General features: G+C 55.7%; 1 protein-coding gene across 2 annotated transcripts in view; it reads right to left on the bottom strand.

Moving 5' to 3' along the window:
- PLXNA2 (plexin A2) overlaps positions 1-17,866 on the bottom strand; it is a 132,116-nt gene that overhangs the window by 19,348 nt on the left and 94,902 nt on the right. For both annotated transcript variants that reach the window (XM_050985224.1, XM_050985223.1), the window contains 10 exons: positions 15,540-15,657; positions 14,939-15,075; positions 11,567-11,734; positions 10,972-11,065; positions 9,140-9,379; positions 8,835-8,978; positions 7,455-7,689; positions 6,143-6,285; positions 3,755-4,023; positions 192-258 (listed from right to left, as the gene is read on the bottom strand). In XM_050985224.1, the coding sequence (XP_050841181.1) occupies positions 192-258; positions 3,755-4,023; positions 6,143-6,285; positions 7,455-7,689; positions 8,835-8,978; positions 9,140-9,379; positions 10,972-11,065; positions 11,567-11,734; positions 14,939-15,075; positions 15,540-15,657 (1,615 nt within the window). The remainder of the gene's footprint in view (positions 1-191; positions 259-3,754; positions 4,024-6,142; positions 6,286-7,454; positions 7,690-8,834; positions 8,979-9,139; positions 9,380-10,971; positions 11,066-11,566; positions 11,735-14,938; positions 15,076-15,539; positions 15,658-17,866) is intronic.

The raw sequence follows: 17,866 nt of genomic DNA on the forward strand, positions 1-17,866 counted from the left end.
TCAAGTACCAGAGAGGTGCAAAAACCTCCTTTAGTGGGAGTTACTCCGGGAGACCTGAGGCTTGGCAAGGCTCTGAGCATGGAGCAAATTTCCACCTCTCCTTCCTCGCTGCTCCATCTCTTGGAGCTTCACCCCGCGGGTGGCAGGAGGGTGAGACAGCAGAGCAGGGTCCCTGCTCCACCTCTCCTTACCTTGAGGAACCTGTGGAGCAGGAAGGCAAACCAGTTGGTCAGCATCTTCTCGGCCACAGACTCGGTCCTGGGGAGGCAGGAGGGCACACATCACACAGGGAGCCCCCAAAGCTGCACCCAGGGCAGCAGCACGGGGCCAGCCCTGTCCCTGTCCCTGTCCCTGTCCCTGTCCCTGTCCCTGTCCCTGTCCCTGTCCCTGTCCCTGCATGCTGCCAGCCCATCCCAGCCTGCTGGGGCTGGTGACAGCCAGCCTGGTGACACTCAGCTCCCCGCACGTGGTGCAAATTACAGCCTGGCTCGGTAAATCACTGGGATTTACAGCAGCTCCTGGCAATCAGGGACAGCCGAGTGACAATGGCAGGGAAATTGCAGCTTTCTCCCCAGTCCCACCCAGTGTCCTCTCCCCGCATTGTGCCCGAGATTATCTCTAATTTAAATACAATGGCTCCTAATGGCAGCTTTCAGCGCTGCCTCTGCAGGGCCCGGAGGCTTTGCTTAAAGCTCCACAGCCCCTTTCCCTGGGATGGGATGGGATGGGATGGGATGGGATGGGATGGGATGGGATGGGATGGGATGGGATGGGATGGGATGGGATGGGATGGGATGGGATGGGATGGGGGTGTCTCAAACTGGAGTCCCAGCCCCGTGCAGGGGAGAGCTGCTGTCACCAGGACCCTGGCCAGCTGTGACCACAGCCCTGGCCAGCTGTGCCCATGACCCAAGGCCTGGCTCAGCCTTCCCCTCATGGACACCAGGATCTGGTCCAAATTCCAGCAAGCAAAGAGGGATGAATGCAATTCCCTTCCCTCTGGGGACTGGTCCCTCTGCCCTCGCCATGACCCAGGTCACCTCCTCCCTCACCTGGAGAGGGTCACATCTCACTCCAGCCCCATTTTCTCCATTCTTCCCTTAAATGAGGGACTGCCTCTCGCTCTGACTCCCCACAGCATTCCAAGTGCTTGGAATTACAAGCACACACCAAGGAAGCACAGGGCTTGATTCCAAAGCCAGGCAGATCAAAAATAAACAGGAGCCAGAGACTTCAACAAACAAAAAGTGACACCAGTCGGCCAGCAGACCTGGGGTAACGTCATCCATCATCTCCTAGGATGGCAACATCTGTCAGGAATTCGGGAAAATGTCTGCAGATCCCCAAAGAATTTAAGGCTGAATTGATTAACTGCCTAAAAATTCATCCTACAAATTGACACTCACATCGTTCTCCTGTTTGAAATATTTCAGGCACCCAATTAAAGAGAAGAAGCACCAGCACCCTTCCAAACAGCCCTAGAAAATGGAGAGGCACTGACACAAGCCACAGAAGAGGTGAAAAACTCAGAAAATAATGCATTCAGGGCTTCAGGGGGAATATTAATTTAATAAACTACTTTGTAAATAGAATATTAAATGAAGAACTAGCAAGTCTCCCAGTTAGCCCTCCCCTGAAGCTGCTGTGTCCTGTCCCTGTGGGCTGCTCAGGGCCTGACCCCAGCTCTGCAAGAAGCACTGAAATGTGGAGGGACAGAGAGGGTGGGGAATTGTGGAGGGGAGAATGGGATGGGATTTTGGGATGGGGTGGGGTGGGATAGGATGACCATGAGATATCTGCAGTGCCTCAGTCCTGAGGACAGCCAGCAATGGAGTCAGTGCTGGGTTCATCCTCACTGCCCTGTGCTGGTGGAGAGGGGCAGCTCTCACCCTCCCTGGTGCTGGGAATTCCTGCATGGAGCATCCCTGCCTCACAGCCCAGGGCCTGGCCTTTCTCCTACACACAAAGGGCTCTGCTGAGCCCCAAATCTGCTGAGCCCCAAATCTGCTGAGCCCAAACCTGCTGAGCCCCAAATCTGCTGAGCCCCAAATCTGCTGTCAGGTTTTGAGCTGCCCCTACCAGCACTGCTCTGTGCCATCACAGCCTCTGGATGCTGTTAAAAATCTGCTCCAAAAATCAAAAATAAACTCCTGGAGATTGTCAGGGCAGAGGAGAATCCCCAGATTTGGAGCAAACCCTCCTCAAGCTGACCATAGAAGGATCCAGAGATGATTTTCCAAAGGAGCCTGACAAGAGCGCCCAGCCTTGGCTGCTCCAGCAAGAAAACAAACCTAAACAAAACGAGCTGGGAGAACCTAAAAAATAAATATGTGTTTTATTAATTCTCCCTGCTCTATGTAGGTCTCCAAACTGCTGTTGCCAGCAACCAGAGCAGCTGTTTGATTTAACGTCAACTTTCTTGCTGCCTCCCGCGAGGGGCAGTCGTGGAAGAAAAGAGAGGGGAAAGCCAGGAAGAAAGAGGGAAAGAACTGAGTGTCAGTTATCAACTGCTGCCACCAGAGAGCTCAAAACATTTTAAAAAACAGTGTTTCACTTCATGGCTGATCACTCCTTATTAAGTCAGAGCAAGGAGCTCCAGGCTGGGCACAGGGCTGGGACAGGTCCCCAGGCCAAGGCTTAACAAGACCTGGAGCATCAGGACAAGGAATAAAGCTTTTAAAATAATAGGAAGCAGATTCAGACTAGATATAAAGCAGGAATTTTTATAGGGGTGGTGAAACACTGGCCCAGATTGCCCAGATTGGTGGTAGATGCCCAATCCTGTGATTCCCTGTGCAAGGGGTAAATCCTGGGGCAGGACAGACAGCCCAAAGGACAGACAGCCCAAAGGACAGACAGCCCAAAGGACAGACAGCCCCTGGCCCTGACTCCGTGCTGGCTGTGCAGGGAGGAGGGGGCACAGCTCTTATCACCATCCCTGGGTTTTTTGGAGCGCCAGGAAAAGTCATTATTGATGGCTGAGGCAGAAGACGCCTTCCCAGTGACTCGTCAAACCACGGGGGAAATTAAGGCGGCTTCCTTTGCCAAGATGAGTTATTGCCTCCGCAAACACAGCCAGATTTAAAGCAATTTCCTGTCAAGTATATTCATTGTGGCTGCAGGGACCCCTGAAATTTTCCTGGAGCTGTGAAATCCTCGCCTCTCTCCAGTGTGATGCCAGCAGAGCCCCAGCACAGCCGAGGGGCAGCACTGGCAGCCAAGGCCAGGCTCTGCAGGACCCCCAGGGACGTGGAGAACAGGGGGAGCCTTTTCCTTGTGCCCACTGTTATGCCCCACATTCGTGCACATTTTTCCCTATTTTCTTGCTGGCTCTTCCCAGCTCTGCCTTGGGTGAGTTGCTCAATCCATCCTGAGCTCCTGGCCCAGCTCTGGCACACAAATGCTGCTCCCAGCCAGGCAGAGCCAGAGGATGTGGTCTGAGACCCTGTGAACTCCCAGAGCAGGGCGAAGCCCCCAGCCTGGAGACAGGTGAGGAAATGGATGGAGAGCAGCAACTCCCTTCCAACACCGGCCCCTGCAGAGCCCTCAGATCGCAGAATCCTGGAACTACTCAGGTTGGAAAAGACCCCTGAGATCATCAAATCCAGCCTGTGTCCAATCCCCACCTTGACACCAAGACCAGCCCCTCCAGAGACTGCACCACCTCCCTGGGCAGCCCCTCCCACGGAGGAACCCCTCCTGAACGCCCCCCATCCACCCGCAGCACCCATCCCCTGCCCTTCCCCGGCCTCACCTGCGCAGCAGCAGCTTGGGGTGGTTCTTGTTCTCCAGGTTCTTCTCGATGAGGTCGGAGAGCAGCTGCTTGAGGACGTCGGTGGCGTACTCCAGCTTGCCCTGCAGCCCCGTCATGATCAGCGAGGCCACGTTGCCGCGGTCGCGCATGGAGAAGCTGCGCTGCAGCTCCAGCGTGCGGATGAAGGTCAGCAGGAACACCTTGTTGTTGATCAGCTGGGCAAAGAGCTTCAGGGCCTTCTCCACGCTCTGCTGCCCGTTGCCCTGCACCTGCAGGAGGGGATGGTGGCCGTCAGGGGATGGCGGGGGACAAGGGACAGCGCTGCCAGCACCGGGGGAATCTCGGGAGCAGGGAATGGTTTGGGTGGGAAGGGACATCAAAAATCTTCTCATCCCACCCCCTGCCATGGCAGGGACACCTTTCAGCGTCCCAGCTGCTCCAACCTGGCCTCAGACACTTCCAGGGATGCAGGGGCAGCCACAGCTTCTCTGTGCCAGGACTTTCTCACTCTCCCAGGGAATAATTTCTTCCCAAGATCCCATCTAACCCTGCCCTCTGGCAGTCTGCATCCATCCTCCCTGGTCCTGTCCCTGCAGTTCCTGATGAACAGTCCCAACTCCAGCTCTCTTGTCACCCCTTCAGACCCTGGAATGTCTCCACACGACTTTCTCTTCTCCAGACTGAACATTTCCAACTCTCCCAGCCTGTTCCAGTCCCCTGAGCAACTTCCTGGCCTCCTCTGGACTTGCTCCAGCAGTTCCACACCCTCCTCGCATTGGGGGCATCAGGATGGTTTAACCCTGGCTGCACCCTCAGGATCTCAGCATCCCTGGATGAGGTTTCTGGTCCATCTTGAGCAGACCTCCCCCTCCACAGCTGCCCTGGGCCCTGGCTGGGAGCTGCACTCTGTGCACGCCACAAAGCAGCAGCCTGGTGCCCAATGGCCCCAGAAATGACACCCAGTTCTGCTTATTCTGCACAAAAAGTGTCACTCTTGTAAGTAAATTAAATACTAATTTAGACTATTGCTTTATTATGGGCCAAGTGTAAAAAATTAATTGAGGCTTTCAGCCAGTTGCGGATTCAAGTAATTCATTACGAGTGGAAATGATGAACTGCACGAAGCAACTCCTCACCAAACATCTTGGAGAGTTATGTATTGGTTTTACTAACGTTACATAATTAAGCAACTGTGTAATTGGCAACACATTTATCACTTCTGCAATTCTGTTTTTCATGAGTAAAAAAAAAAAGCATTCATATTTGTTTGCTGGAGTGTCAGCTTCTTTGGCAAATCCAGCAGCAAACATAATGCATGGAGGTGGAGAACTCGGAGCAGGAATGGGCTGGGAGAGGCTGCTCCTGTTATAGCAACACCACAGCAACTGCTGGGTGCTGGTGGCTGAGGGAAGGAACCCAAATTAATGCTTGAATGGTGGGGAGTGCCTGCCTGGAAAAGGAATCCAGCCCTAGAGCAACCAGGACTCCTCCCTCCTACATCCATCCCTGGTCTGTGAGGAGGAAACAGGATTTCAGGATTTACTGGGGCAATCCCAGGCCCTGAAAAGCTGAGCTGAGCCTCTGCACATCCCACAGGGAGGATGGCAGCTCTGTCCCAAGGAGGGCATCACAGCCCCATCCCAAGGGAAGGACAGCAGCCCCATCCCAGGGGTGAGGTGATGTTTCTGAACCCCTGCCAGGTGCACTGATGGACCCCTGTGCATTCCCGATGCCTCCGTATTCCCAGTGAAAGCTTTTTGTACGTTTTTACACATCCTGGTGGGAAAAGCAGGGAGATGGAAGCGCTTGCTGGGAGGCTGGAATGCCTGGGCATTCTCCTTGCCCTCCTGTGGACACGCGAGGGAACAGCAGCAGGATGCTCCGGGCAGGATGCTCCGGGCTCTCACCCATCCCCTGCCCCACGAGGTGACTTTGGAGGACTTTAAACACATCACAACTGCTCTGCTGCTGCCCTAGAGCGCTACAAACCCCCATGAAAAAAAATAAACCAACAGCAGGGAGGAGAAGCCGAAAGGAATCCAGCGATGTGGGAGGAGATAAAACTCCAGGCTGGGAGCAAAAATGAACCTGGGGCTCAGCCTGCTGACCCCAGGGCATCCAATAAGTGGTTCACAGGATGGGCTGCATCTTTTGTAAGGGGAATTTTTGAGATTGTAATAAATATTTTTTATAGTCTTATCCACGTTTCCCTGTCTGGTTCAGTGTATGCAGGAGCCCATAGGGGAGTAGGAAGGAAAAGGGGAGTTGTAGCACCCCATGAAACTGGTTCACACCTGTCTGGTGTGGAGCCCTCAGGGTGCTGCAGGGCTTCCTGCTGCCTTCCCCGAGGGCTGGGGGAGCCGGGGAGCTGGGCAGGGCGGGGGTTACCTCCAGCTCCCGCAGCACCGGGTGGTCCTCGATGCCCGGGAAGAGCACGCGCATGGCGTAGGTGCGGTAGTCCAGGTAGGGGATGCCCGAGCGGTCCAGGTCGCTGGTCAGCTCGTTGATGTCCGTCTGCAGCTCTGCAAAGGCTGCTCAGGAGAGAGGAAGGGGCAGAGCTCAGCTCCAGGGGGCTTTGGGCAGGGCTGGCTGGCTGCTCTCCCCGTGGGCACGGCAGGAGGGGCGGCTCAGGGAAGGGCTCCAGGGATCTGAGCAGCCCAAGAGGCTCCGTCTCAGCAGCCCAGGGTGGGAGAGCAGGCTCTGCTCAGAGCAGACTGAGAACAAAGCTGTGGTTAATTTGTATGCAGTTCACACCTGTGCACACACACCTAAAACACCTTTAAAGGCTGCGCAGAGAAACAAGGATCTGTTTTCATAACTTGGTGCCTCCCCTGTTTTCCTTTCTTCTTGTTTTCCTCCTCTATCAACAGTTGGCAAGATAATAAAATCTGATGCAGATCAAATCTGAGCTGCTGCAGGGGTCAGGAAGGGATTTATTCTTCCTCTCCTAACACCATGTTGTACAGCTGGATGTGTCTCCTCCTGTTCCCTCTCCAAAGTGTGACGTGCTGGCTCAGGAAGCCTCTGTACCCCAGCTGGGCTGTGCCAAGCTGAATCTGTGGCTTCTCCTGAATACATCTCAATTTCTGCCCTGTGCTTTCAAGGCTACCCTTGCAATCAGCTGAACAAATCCATTGCAACTCTCTCTCTCCACTATGAAATGGGCAGTTGTTTATTTTATTTTGATTAAGCCCCTTCCCAGGTGGGAGGAGCAGGAAACAACAGCAGCACCCCCCAAAAATCCACCTTCACCTGCAGGGTGAGGAGGGCTCAGCTGCCTTGCAAGGGACAGGACTCGTTCATGTGCAAACTCTCAAGCAGCAGCTCTGGATACTCCAAATAACACCCAAAATTTGGGCAGGCTGCCTAAGCAGGATCAAGCTCTAATCCCATTCTCTGCACATCGGAGCCGTGTCTGCTGCTCACGCACTGCGGGCTGCCACCCTCCCATGATGGGGCAGGCATGGGAACCCCCAGAAATCCCACAAAAAAACCATAAAAAACCCACAAAAAACCCCACAAAAAACCCATAAAAATCCCACAAAAAACCCACAAAAAACCCACAAACCCCAAGGAGCACCCGCAAACCCCAAGGAGCTCCCACCCAGCTCCCCGCTGCACACCCCGGGGCACTGGGAGAACCGGGACCCCAGCCATGGAGCTGCAGCCCCCAGGGACAGCCAGCCCCAGCAGCACTGACCCTCCTTGCACTCCAGGGCCACCCGGGACTCCAGGTTGTCCATCTGCATCTGCAGCCTCTTGAGGGTGAGGTCGTTCTCGCGGGACTTGCGCTTGTAGGCGATGAGGACGATGATGACGATGATGAGGAGCAGGGAGCCGCCGGCCGCGATGCTGACGATGGCGGGCAGGGTCAGCAGGCTGTCAGAGACGATGCTCACCGAGCCAGGGGAGAAGGCCACCCCCCCAACACGCACCTGCAGGGCACACAGCAGGGCTGAGCGCGGCGTGCCCCTGGGCCAAAGGGGTCCTGCCCACCCCGGGGCCCTGCAGATCCCTGGGGGAGCACCGAGCCACCTCTGCTCGGGAACAGAAAACCCCAATTGCCTTCAAACACACAGGGGGCTGCTTGTGTGAGCGCAGGGAGGCTTCAAGAGATGATAAATGTGCCAGCCCTTCACTATCTGGGCTTTGTTCTTATTATCTGATGGCTCCATTTGACTTTCATTTTATAAGCTTTCAAGTCCTTTTCGTAAACCACGGACGTTAACAAGCCCCTGATCATTCCACTGACAAGAAACCAGAGTGAGAGCAAGGGCAGAGCAGAGAAGGGAGCAGAAAACCCCACGTGAGAGCTGTGGAGCAAACAGGCTGGAGTTTACACCAGGACAGGCTTTTCTTGGATGTGCCCTGGCCGCAGATGTGAGCAGCTCTCAGCCAGGTTGAGCTGCTGGGAGTCACACTGTGATAATCTGAATATGTTTTGGATGCTGAACTTCAAGGGAAATAAATCACAATTACAATCTCATTTGGGCTCTGCTCAGGCAGTTCAGCAGCTGGGGCTTGGTCTGCAGGAGGAGCAGAGGAAGCAGCGATGCCCAAACCCCGAGCAGAGGGAGGCACTGGGGGCTCTCCTGGATGAGGGTGTTGATCCAGCCACTCCAGGGTTCAGATGTTCCTGGCTCCTGCCTCGGGAAAAGGCAAAACCTTTCCAACCACTTGGCAGCTCAGGTCTGTCTCTGTGGGCTCATTAACCTCTCCAGGAGGGAGAACACTGGGAACACTCTCAACTTCATCCACAGCAGGGATGGCACCAAGTGCCAAAGGCACTGACAGAGAGATTTGTTCCTTCTAGAAAGCTCTGAGGGTCATTTTTCCTTCTAGAAGGGAGTGACTCTGAGGGAAGGACAAAGTCTCTCCATGCTAATCCACATCAATATTTTAAACTTCCAATCAGACACCCATAAAATGGAAAACCTGACTGGGGATTGCATATCCAAGCGAGTCAGGGAGCTGGAGAAGGAGGATGAAGGGAGGGGAGGGGAAGGGGATGCTGGAGAAGGAGGATGAAGGGAAGGGAGGGGAGGGGAAGGGGATGCTGACAGGACATGCAGCCCCTCACCATCACTTTGTGCTGCCCGGTGAGCGTGGGGGGCTCGCACAGCAGCTGTGTCTCGGACACGGTGACGGCGCAGGGCGTCTCCCCGATCAGCACCGAGTAGTTGAGCTTGGCTCCTCCCGGGGCGGGCGGGCACAGGTTCCTGCCCTGGGGACACGGGGACACAACACCGAGGAAGATGCAGCACATTCCTCCAGCTCCCAGCTCGTGGGGCTCTTTAAAGCACCCCAAACCCCACAGCAGGGAGAACCCCCCTCCCTCCCGGGGGTTTCGGGGGCTCCCCACGGGCTGAGCCAGGCTCTCCTTACCTTCAGGATGATGGGAGAGCCCGGCTTCTGCTCCAGCACCCCGGTGGAGCTCAGCATCTCAAAGGTGGGGTCGGGGTAGTAGATGAACTTGGTGTCGTTGTAGAGCAGCAGGGACTGGACGTTGTTGAAGATGAAGCCGAACTCGTCCGGGCGCTCCACGGCGTCCAGCCCCGGGCGGTACTCGGCGCTCAGCGGCGGCGCCAGGCACGCCAGGGCTGTGGAGTTCAGCACCTTGCACACCTGGGGAAGGGGACACAGCAGGGAACATTGCCCTGAGCTGGGGCTGTGGTGTTCAGCACCCTGCACACCTGGGGAAGGGGAATTTCAGCAGGGAACACTGCCCTGAGCTGGGGCTGTGGTGTTCAGCACCCTGCATATCTGGGGAAGGGGAATTTCAGCAGGGAACACTGCCCTGAGCACCACCCTGCACACCTGGGGAAGGGGACACAGCAGGGAACACTGCCCTGAGCTGGGGCTGTGGTGTTCAGCACTTTGCACACCTGGGGAAGGGAGTTTCAGCAGGGAACATTGCCCTGAGCTGGGGCTGTGGTGTTCAGCACCTTGCACACCTGGGGAAGGGGAGTTTCAGCAGGGAACCCTCTGCCCTGAGCTGGACCCTGATGCTCTGGTGGATGGGAAGCCCAGTGGGTTCATGCTTAGCTGGGAATGTTTAATCCAGGCTTGATGCTCCGTGGTCTCAGAGCACTTTTCCAACCTTGCTGATTCCATGAGGCATTACTGCCATAATTTGGGTAATTTGCTTCTCCTCCAGCCAGCTTGGAGGCACTGGGGTAGATGGAGGGTGAGCCCAAAATGAGCCATGTTTCAGTGCAGCTAAAGGCTCACACGGCAGCTCTTACTTATTTTTCTATATTTTTTTCCATTTCTTTCCTCCTCTCTAGCTCTGAAGCAGACCCATAGGGAATACCAGTTCCCTGCTGCAAATGGGTGATTAGAGGCCATTCCCAAATGCCAGCCAGGGAAGGGAACAGATCATGTGACACTGGTGGGCAGGAGGGAACTTGAAGGTCATCTCCTGCTGGGCTGAGGACACCCACAGCTCCTGCAGCCCTCAAAGCAGGGAAATCACTGATTTATGGGGCTCTTGCCTTGTAAAGCAGCAAGAGCCCAACCATTTGGCCTCCCTCCATAACTGAAAGATTTAATTTCACTCAATTTTGTGTCTTCAGAATTATTTTTGTAGCACTATAACTGCAAGTGCTAGCAACAAAATTAGATGTCTTTTTAAAAAGAGCTCAGATGAAAAAGGTCTTGAGGGGGAGAAAAGGAATAGGAAAAGACCTCTCAGTGATTTGCCCTTTCCAAGAGAATACAGACTCAGTCACAAAGATCACTGCATAGAAACAACATATTTCAGCTTTACTTGGCCAGAATAATTTCTGAAGTCCTGGAGGTTCAATTCTGACTTGTAGCACACACAAGAACCTCCCTTAGTCCCCATTCAGCTGGGGGTTCATCTCAGCTTCTCACTCATGGGCTGAAAGAACACAGGCAGGGGGAGGAGATAATCTCACACTTTGTGTGTCAAATTCCCTCTTCCCAGTGCCCCCAGTTTGGGGGAGTGCAGGAAATACCCCCAGAGCAGCTTTGGCCATGTCAGACCTGCCCAGGCAGGGTGCAGGAGGCAGCAGCAGTGCCCAGGCAGGGTGCAGGAGGCAGCAGCAGTGCCCAGGGAGGGTGCAGGAGCTGGCAGCAGTGCCCAGGCAGGGTTCAGGAGCTGGCAGCAGTGCCCAGGCAGGGTGCAGGGTGCTGCTCCCAGCTGGCAGCAGTGCCCAGGCAGGGTGCAGGGTGCTGCTCCCAGCCCTACTCACGTTGATGAACTCCTTGCCGTTGTGCTTGACGCGGATCCGCGGCTCCTGGATCACGTCCAGGTTGGAGCCAGTGACAGTCAGGGGCGTGTGGCCGCTGTGGGAAGCCAGGAGAGGCTGATCAGGGCAGGGCTGGGCCCCAGGGACAAGGTGCCAGTAGGGTTTGGTTTAGGAGGATGAGTACAGCTCTCAGCAGTGTCCCTGGGGTGTGACAGCAGTGTCCCACCCTGTCCCTCTCACTCCCTTTTGATCACCATCAGCTTTTTCCTTTCCAGGTGGCTGCTGGCTGCTGTGGTGCTCCAGGACCACAAGAAGGAGCCTTTAAGAGGCAGCTGTGCCCTTCTGCAGCAGAGGGGGTGGTCTGGGCTTTGGTTGAGCCCCCACACTCCCGGTGCAGGGTCTGCTGTGGCTGCCTGGCCGAACACAACCTCCCTGGAACCCCAGGCCTGAGCTGTGCTAAATGCAAACCCCAGAAATGCCCAGCCCTGACCCCTTCAGGATGCTGGGTGGGATGTGCATTCCCAAACAGCTCCTTTTCTGGCCTGGGTGTGTGCTGAGGAGCCCCGGAGCAGGGGAGGCCAAGGAGGTGCTGCTTTACCTGGCGATGCTCCACTCGGGCTCGATGTGCTGCACCTTGGGGTCATCGATGTACTCAAAGAGCAAAGTTCTCTCCAGCTGAGCCCTGTCCACGCTGACAGAGACCTGAACAGCCCCCAGACCGTGGGCTGAGGGTGCAGACACACAAACAATCTCGTCCATGGATCGCCTGCACAGGAGGGAAGCGGGCAGTGTTAATGGGGTGGAGGGCAGGGAACAGCCTTGCTCCTGTCCTGGGGCAGCCCAGAAAGGGCTGAGCCTACAGCCAGCCCCACACTGGTACCTGGGAAGCTGCAGAGGTGGGCAGGAGGGTTTGGCACAGAAGGAAAGGTGGGGAGCTCTGCCCCGAGCTGTGCCCATGGCGAGAGCAGCGCAGCCCCCCTGAATTCCCTCTTTGTGCCAAGCTGCAGCTCCGCATCCCCCGAACCCGCCGCCGTCTGCTGGGCGTGTGAGAGCAGATGGCTGCCTTTTCAACGGGATGCATGAGCTCAGTGAAAAGCCAAATTCCTCCCTCCCCAGCCCAGTGCACACACGAGGCTCTTGTGAGCGGCACAATGAGCAGCCCCTGCCTGGGAAGGGCCGTGGCACTGGCGGCGCTGCCTCGGCTTTGTGTCCCCTCAGAGCGGGGTGACCCCGGCTCCGTGCTGCCTGGCTGGACACAACAGACCATCTGCTGCCACCAGAGCCCCGGAGCAGGGGGAGGCAGTGACACAGCGAGGCACTGCCACAGCACAAAGGCACCGGTGGGCGGAGGGATGGAGAAGGGGAATGAGATCTGAGCATCCAGAACAGAGCTGGGAGGAACCACCCGGCTGCAGACACTGATCCTACAAAAAGTGCTGGAGGCACATTCCTGGCAGGCCAGTGCTCCTGCAGGGCCACCTGTGGCTGTCCTTGCTGCCCAAACCCACCCCAGCTCCCTGCAAAGTCAGGGCTCTTTCTGTGGCTCCTTTAGTTGTGGGTTCCCCCAGGGGAGAGGGCAGGCAGGTCTGCAGCACCTCACTGCCAGTCTGGAACTTAAATCAAAACCTGAATGGGCAACCTTCACCTCCCTCACCATCCCCAGGGGCTGTGGAGGTGCCTGGGTGGCTGAGGCTCAGCTACAGCCGTGTCCCTGCTCTGCTTCCAGCAAAGCTCTGGCCTGTGCCTGCCAGGGGCACAAGGTGTGCTCCCTTCTCGGGGTCCTTGCACACCCCCTGCCCTCCCTCATGGGCATTCAGGAGGGCATGGAACAGCAGGCAGCACCGTTCCCTGCTCACACCTCAGCCCTTCCACCCCCCACATGCAAGGGGACAGAAACAGCCCCCTGAAACACCTGAAACCAGAAACAGCCCCTGAAACACCTCAAACAAGAAACAGCCGCTGAAACACCTCAAACAGAAACAACCCCCTGAAACACCTCAAACCAGAAACAACCCCTGAAACACCTCAAACAAGAAAACCCCTGAAACACCTCAAACCAGAAACAGCCCCTGAAACACCTCAAACCAGAAACGAACAACCCCCTGAAACACCTCAAACCAGAAACAACCCCTGAAACACCTCAAACCAGAAACAGCCGCTGAAACACCTCAAACCAGAAACAGCCCCTGAAACACCTCAAACCAGAAACAACTCCCTGAAACACCTCAAACAGAAACAACCCCCTGAAACACCTCAAACCAGAAACAGCCCCTGAAACACCTCAAACCAGAAACAACCCCTGAAACACCTCAAACCAGCTGCACTGACCAGTGCTGCTGATGCAATAACACATACAGTCCTTCCTGCCCTCCTCCTGCTCCTTTTCCTATCCTCACTTGGTTTTATCACATCCACCTTGGTTTAATTTAGCCACAAAGGCTTCCTCGTGTGAGGAGTGGGATTCTCCAGGCTCTGAGCTGAGTCTCAGAGTGATTCTGGGCAGCCTGATGGGTTCCTGCCCTGCTGCTGCCCACACCGTGCCTGCCCAGCTCTGGCACGGGCTGGGAGTGATGCAGGGCTGCTGGCAGAGCAGCTCCCAGCTCCCTGGGATCAGCTAATTAGCTCTCTGTGCTATTATTGTGTCGTCATGGTGAATCTACCCACTCTGATCAGAGAGGGGAGAACGGGGGAAGCTGTAATTAGAGGGAATCTCATTAGGAGCTGCTTCATCTCATCAGGCTCCCCCACGCCCTGGAGTACAATTGGAGTTCATTGCCTCAGAAGAGTGCAGCCAAACCCGGAGCACAGCGAGGATGGAGCACTCAGCCCCTGCTCCCTGGCCCAAGTTCCTGTCCTGCTGCCATCAGAACATCCAGGGAACCCAAACTCCCCCGGGTCTGCAGGTCAGTAGCTGCCTGAGCAGGATCAGGTGTTTATTTAAGGGATGATATTCCAGGGCCCCACACCTCTGCTGCTCCCTGTCTCCAACTGAGGCAGCAATTTGGCATCTTTGTTTGGGATGTGGGAGGAAATATTGATGGATTAGTTACACTGCTTAACACCTGCAGGGCTGAGCTGCGCTGGAAGGTTCTGGAATGCCCTGGGCACCGTCCTGGGATGGAGCCAGAGCAAGCCCTGCTGATAACCCAATGGGCTCCCACATCCAAGAACCTCTCAGGCTTTTGGATGAGAAATTCACCTCCAGGGATCTTTGCTTTCCCAGAAACTTCCTCAGCTCCTCCTGGGCAGCCTGAGTGAGGATCTGGGAGGCAGAATCCCTTTGGATACCAGGCTGCCACCCAGGCTGTGCCCACTGCCAGCAGGGTGGGCAGGGCTGTGTACTGATACACACAGATGTAAACCACACACCTCTTTTTTAACTGAGCCCCAGGAAAACCCATTAAACCCTGCAAATGTCAACTGTGTGTTTACACTGCTGGGGAAAAAGCAAATTTGCCATGGAAATCCCAGCAGAGATTGATGGCTATGCAAGTTCCTCAGCAGGAGGAGTGAGCAGACCCTTGCCTTGCTCTGCCCTGAGCACCCCAGACCCTTTTTAGGAGGCTGAGGCACCTGCAGCAGTGGCTACAATAAAAGCAATGCAGGTCTGTGAAGAGAGAAAGGAGATATTTCATAGGAATGTTCCATTTCCTTCAGAGCAGCCAGGCTGGGGGCAGGTACTGGAGACCAATATAAGCACATTTCCATCCCAGTGGTGTTTCCCTGTGATTTTCAGAGCAGTTACCAATGGAACAGCATTAAAATGAAATAATGAACAGCACTGACACCGATGAGTCCCTCCCTTGCCATGCCAGCCTCCATCACAATAAAAGAGAAGATGGTTCCATGCAATAAAGGAGGGAATGGGAGCCTCAGGGGCTTCCCAGACGGATTTTTGCACGTTCAGCTCCAGCAGATCCGTGCTGGGCTGGGAGCAGGAGGAGCTGCAGGAGCCCGTGCTGTCTCTTACTGGAGGAACTCGCAGGTCTGGTTGCCCAGGAGCACGGAGACGCGGCTGCCAGCCCCCAGGTGGTGGCCAGAGATGGTCACCATGGTCCCTCCCGACTCCGGGCCACGGCTGGGGCTCAGGAAACTCACAGCTGGAGTCTGCAGGGAGGAAAGGACAGCTCAGTGCCCCTGCTGCAGCCAGGGAGCTGCTGCGGGGGCTGTGACAGGGCAGGACATCCCTGGAGTGTCCAAGCCAGGCTGGAGCAGCCCGGGCTGGTGGGAGGTGTCCTGCCCATGGCAGGGGTGTCCTGCCCACGGCAGGGGTGGCACAGGGTCTTTGAGGATCCCTCCCAACCCAACCCAATCTGTGATTCCATGATCACTGCTCTGGGAGTGCAAAGCTGGATCCAAGCACTGTGGGAGCCCTGCTTTATCCAGAGGGAGCTCTCGATCCTCCTGCAAGCTGTGCTTGTTGAGTGAGCCACCAAAAACTGAGCAACACCAGGGGGAAAGCTCCAGGAAAAACCCAGCAATTCCAGGACTGCCCTCCGGAGCTGCAGCCCCTCCGTGTGCCAGGCTCAGCTCCTGGGGGACACAGGTGCTGTCCCCAGCAGGACACTCACCACGAACACGTACTGCTGCGCCGACTTGGCCGTGAACTCGGGCTTGCACTCTCCGATGCACAGGAGCACTGGGCCGGAGCTGATCCCTGGAAGCGCCTGCCCCATTTCACAGACGATCCTGGAAGCACAAATGCCTCAGTGGAGCTTTGGCAGGAGGTTCCAGCAGTGCCCTGCACAGCTCCACGCTGCCTTTATTTCTCCTTTCTCCCCCCTCTCCTCTTTAACTTTGATATCTGCCTCTTTGGAAGGAGTTAATTACTGAGTCTATTTTTACCCTGTGTAGTAATTTAAAGGAAAAAAAATCAAAATTAGACATAATTATTACAAGCTGTAAACTCCAGAGCAAAGCAGAGCACTAATGGCAATATATTAGCCAGTAGCAAAGTGAGTGCGAAGTCCTCAGAGTAACAGATGAGTTCATTAAGGGAACAGCTCACACTGCAGACTCCCAGTTAATCACAACTGCAGAAACCTGCTGGGGGATGATAGAGACAGCCCTGGAGAGCAGCTTCTGCTGGGGACAGGGCTGGCTGCCACTCACACACTCGTGGTGGTGGCAGGGGCTCCTGGCGTGGTCCAGCTCAGCCCCGTGGGCACATCCTGAGGCTGGGGAAGCTGCAGGGCCAGGGAGAGCAGCTGGGGGGAACCACAGCTGATGGATGAGTAACCCCAAAAGCCCAGGGCAAAGCTGCAGGGCCAGGGAGAGCTGCTGGGGTATCCATGGCTGCTCACTGAGGATGAATAACCCCCAAATCCCAGGGCACGGGGGATGTGTGACACCAGCTGGGCATGGGATCAAGCGGATGCCAGGCATGCCAGCAGGTTTGGGGGAGGTTTTCAGAGGGGGCATCAGCTGGCAGGGCTCTCCAGATGGACCTGGATGCTGCTTGCTCCCACAGCAATGCTGGGAAGATAAAATTCAAGAGCATCCCTGCAGGCTCTGGGAAGCTGAGGCTGGGAGGAACCTGCCCCAGACTGGAAATCTGAGAGGGGCATTGGAGATGGGTGGTTGGCCTCGGGGAGGGAGAGCTGAAGGCAGGAGTGACCTGCCTGAGGCAGGAGGTGCAGGTGAGGGGATCTGACGCTGGGAGTGGGACCAGAGAAGAGCCAGAGCAGCCTCTGCCTGCAGAGAAGGAGAAGGAAGCTCTCACTCCTCTGCCCATCACACGCTAAGACATGAAAGACCCCTGTTAGGGGAGGCAGTGTTTGAGTGCCTTCAGCAGCTTTAAATTCACTGCAAATAAAAAATAAAATAAAATAAAATAAACCACGAAGACTGAAGGAAAAAAGAAGCTGCTGTGCACAGGTGGTGCCAGGAGGCCTGATGAAATACACACATGCTGGTAAAGAGCTGGAACGTGCACGTCCTCGCTGCTGCACTTCAAAAGGGGCTGCCTGGAGAGATGCTGCCTTTGGAGAGCAGGGATTGAAGCCTCTCAGCTCCCAGCCTTCCTCTGCCACGTGCTCCTCGCTCTGCCTTTCAACCAGACATTGCCCCTGCACCTCTCTCCCTGTTATTCCTTCACCTCCTCCTCCTCCTCCTCCTGCAGACTGGCAGCAGGGAGAGGAGGCTGAGCTCGGGGCCAAGCAAACAAAGCCTGGAGGGTGATTCCTGGCACCCCAAGGGCAGGAGAGGAGAGGGGAGGTTCTCTCTGCCCGAGGAAACCCCAAGCACTCCACTCTGCCAGCAGAGCAGCAGCTGCAGCCCAGCCCGGGCAGGGCCGGGGGTGGGACAGGGCACAGTGACCCCGGGCACACCTGGTCCGGGTCCTGCTCAGAGCCAAATCCCCAGCAGGTACCTTGTTACAAAATGATGCATTCGGCAGAGCTGTAGGGTGCTGATTGCCGGGCTAAGTGGCCCTTTCACCAACATTAACCTAATTGCTGGCTGATAGATTGCGGGGCTGGAGCATATGGCAGAGTCATTACAGTCCTGGAATTCAGTCTGCCCACAGAACCCTTAAGAGGGTCCTTTTATCTGTATTCATCTTTAAAAGGCAGCTCTCATGCTAACGCTTGCTGTTATCTGCCCAGGGTAAATGTTTTAATGATGTTAACAAACTTTGAAAGCTCAAGAGCCATAATTAGAGTCATGATTATAAAATCAGGGTTTCATACCATCAAAGGGGGATAATTTCATAATCTTCCATCCTTTATTTGAAAAATAAAGTATAACAACGTGCTGCTCAGCAGAACAGCCCCAACTGCTCAGTGATGGGGTATTGGTGCCATTCCTGCAGCAGCCCCAAGCACCCTTCACCCCGTGATCCCAAATCCCCTGGCATCTGCACTGCCCCTCGCTGCTCCAGAGGGGTCAGCAACGCCCC

Source organism: Serinus canaria, chromosome 26 (genome assembly GCF_022539315.1).
Source record: "Serinus canaria isolate serCan28SL12 chromosome 26, serCan2020, whole genome shotgun sequence".
NCBI lineage: Eukaryota > Metazoa > Chordata > Aves > Passeriformes > Fringillidae > Serinus > Serinus canaria.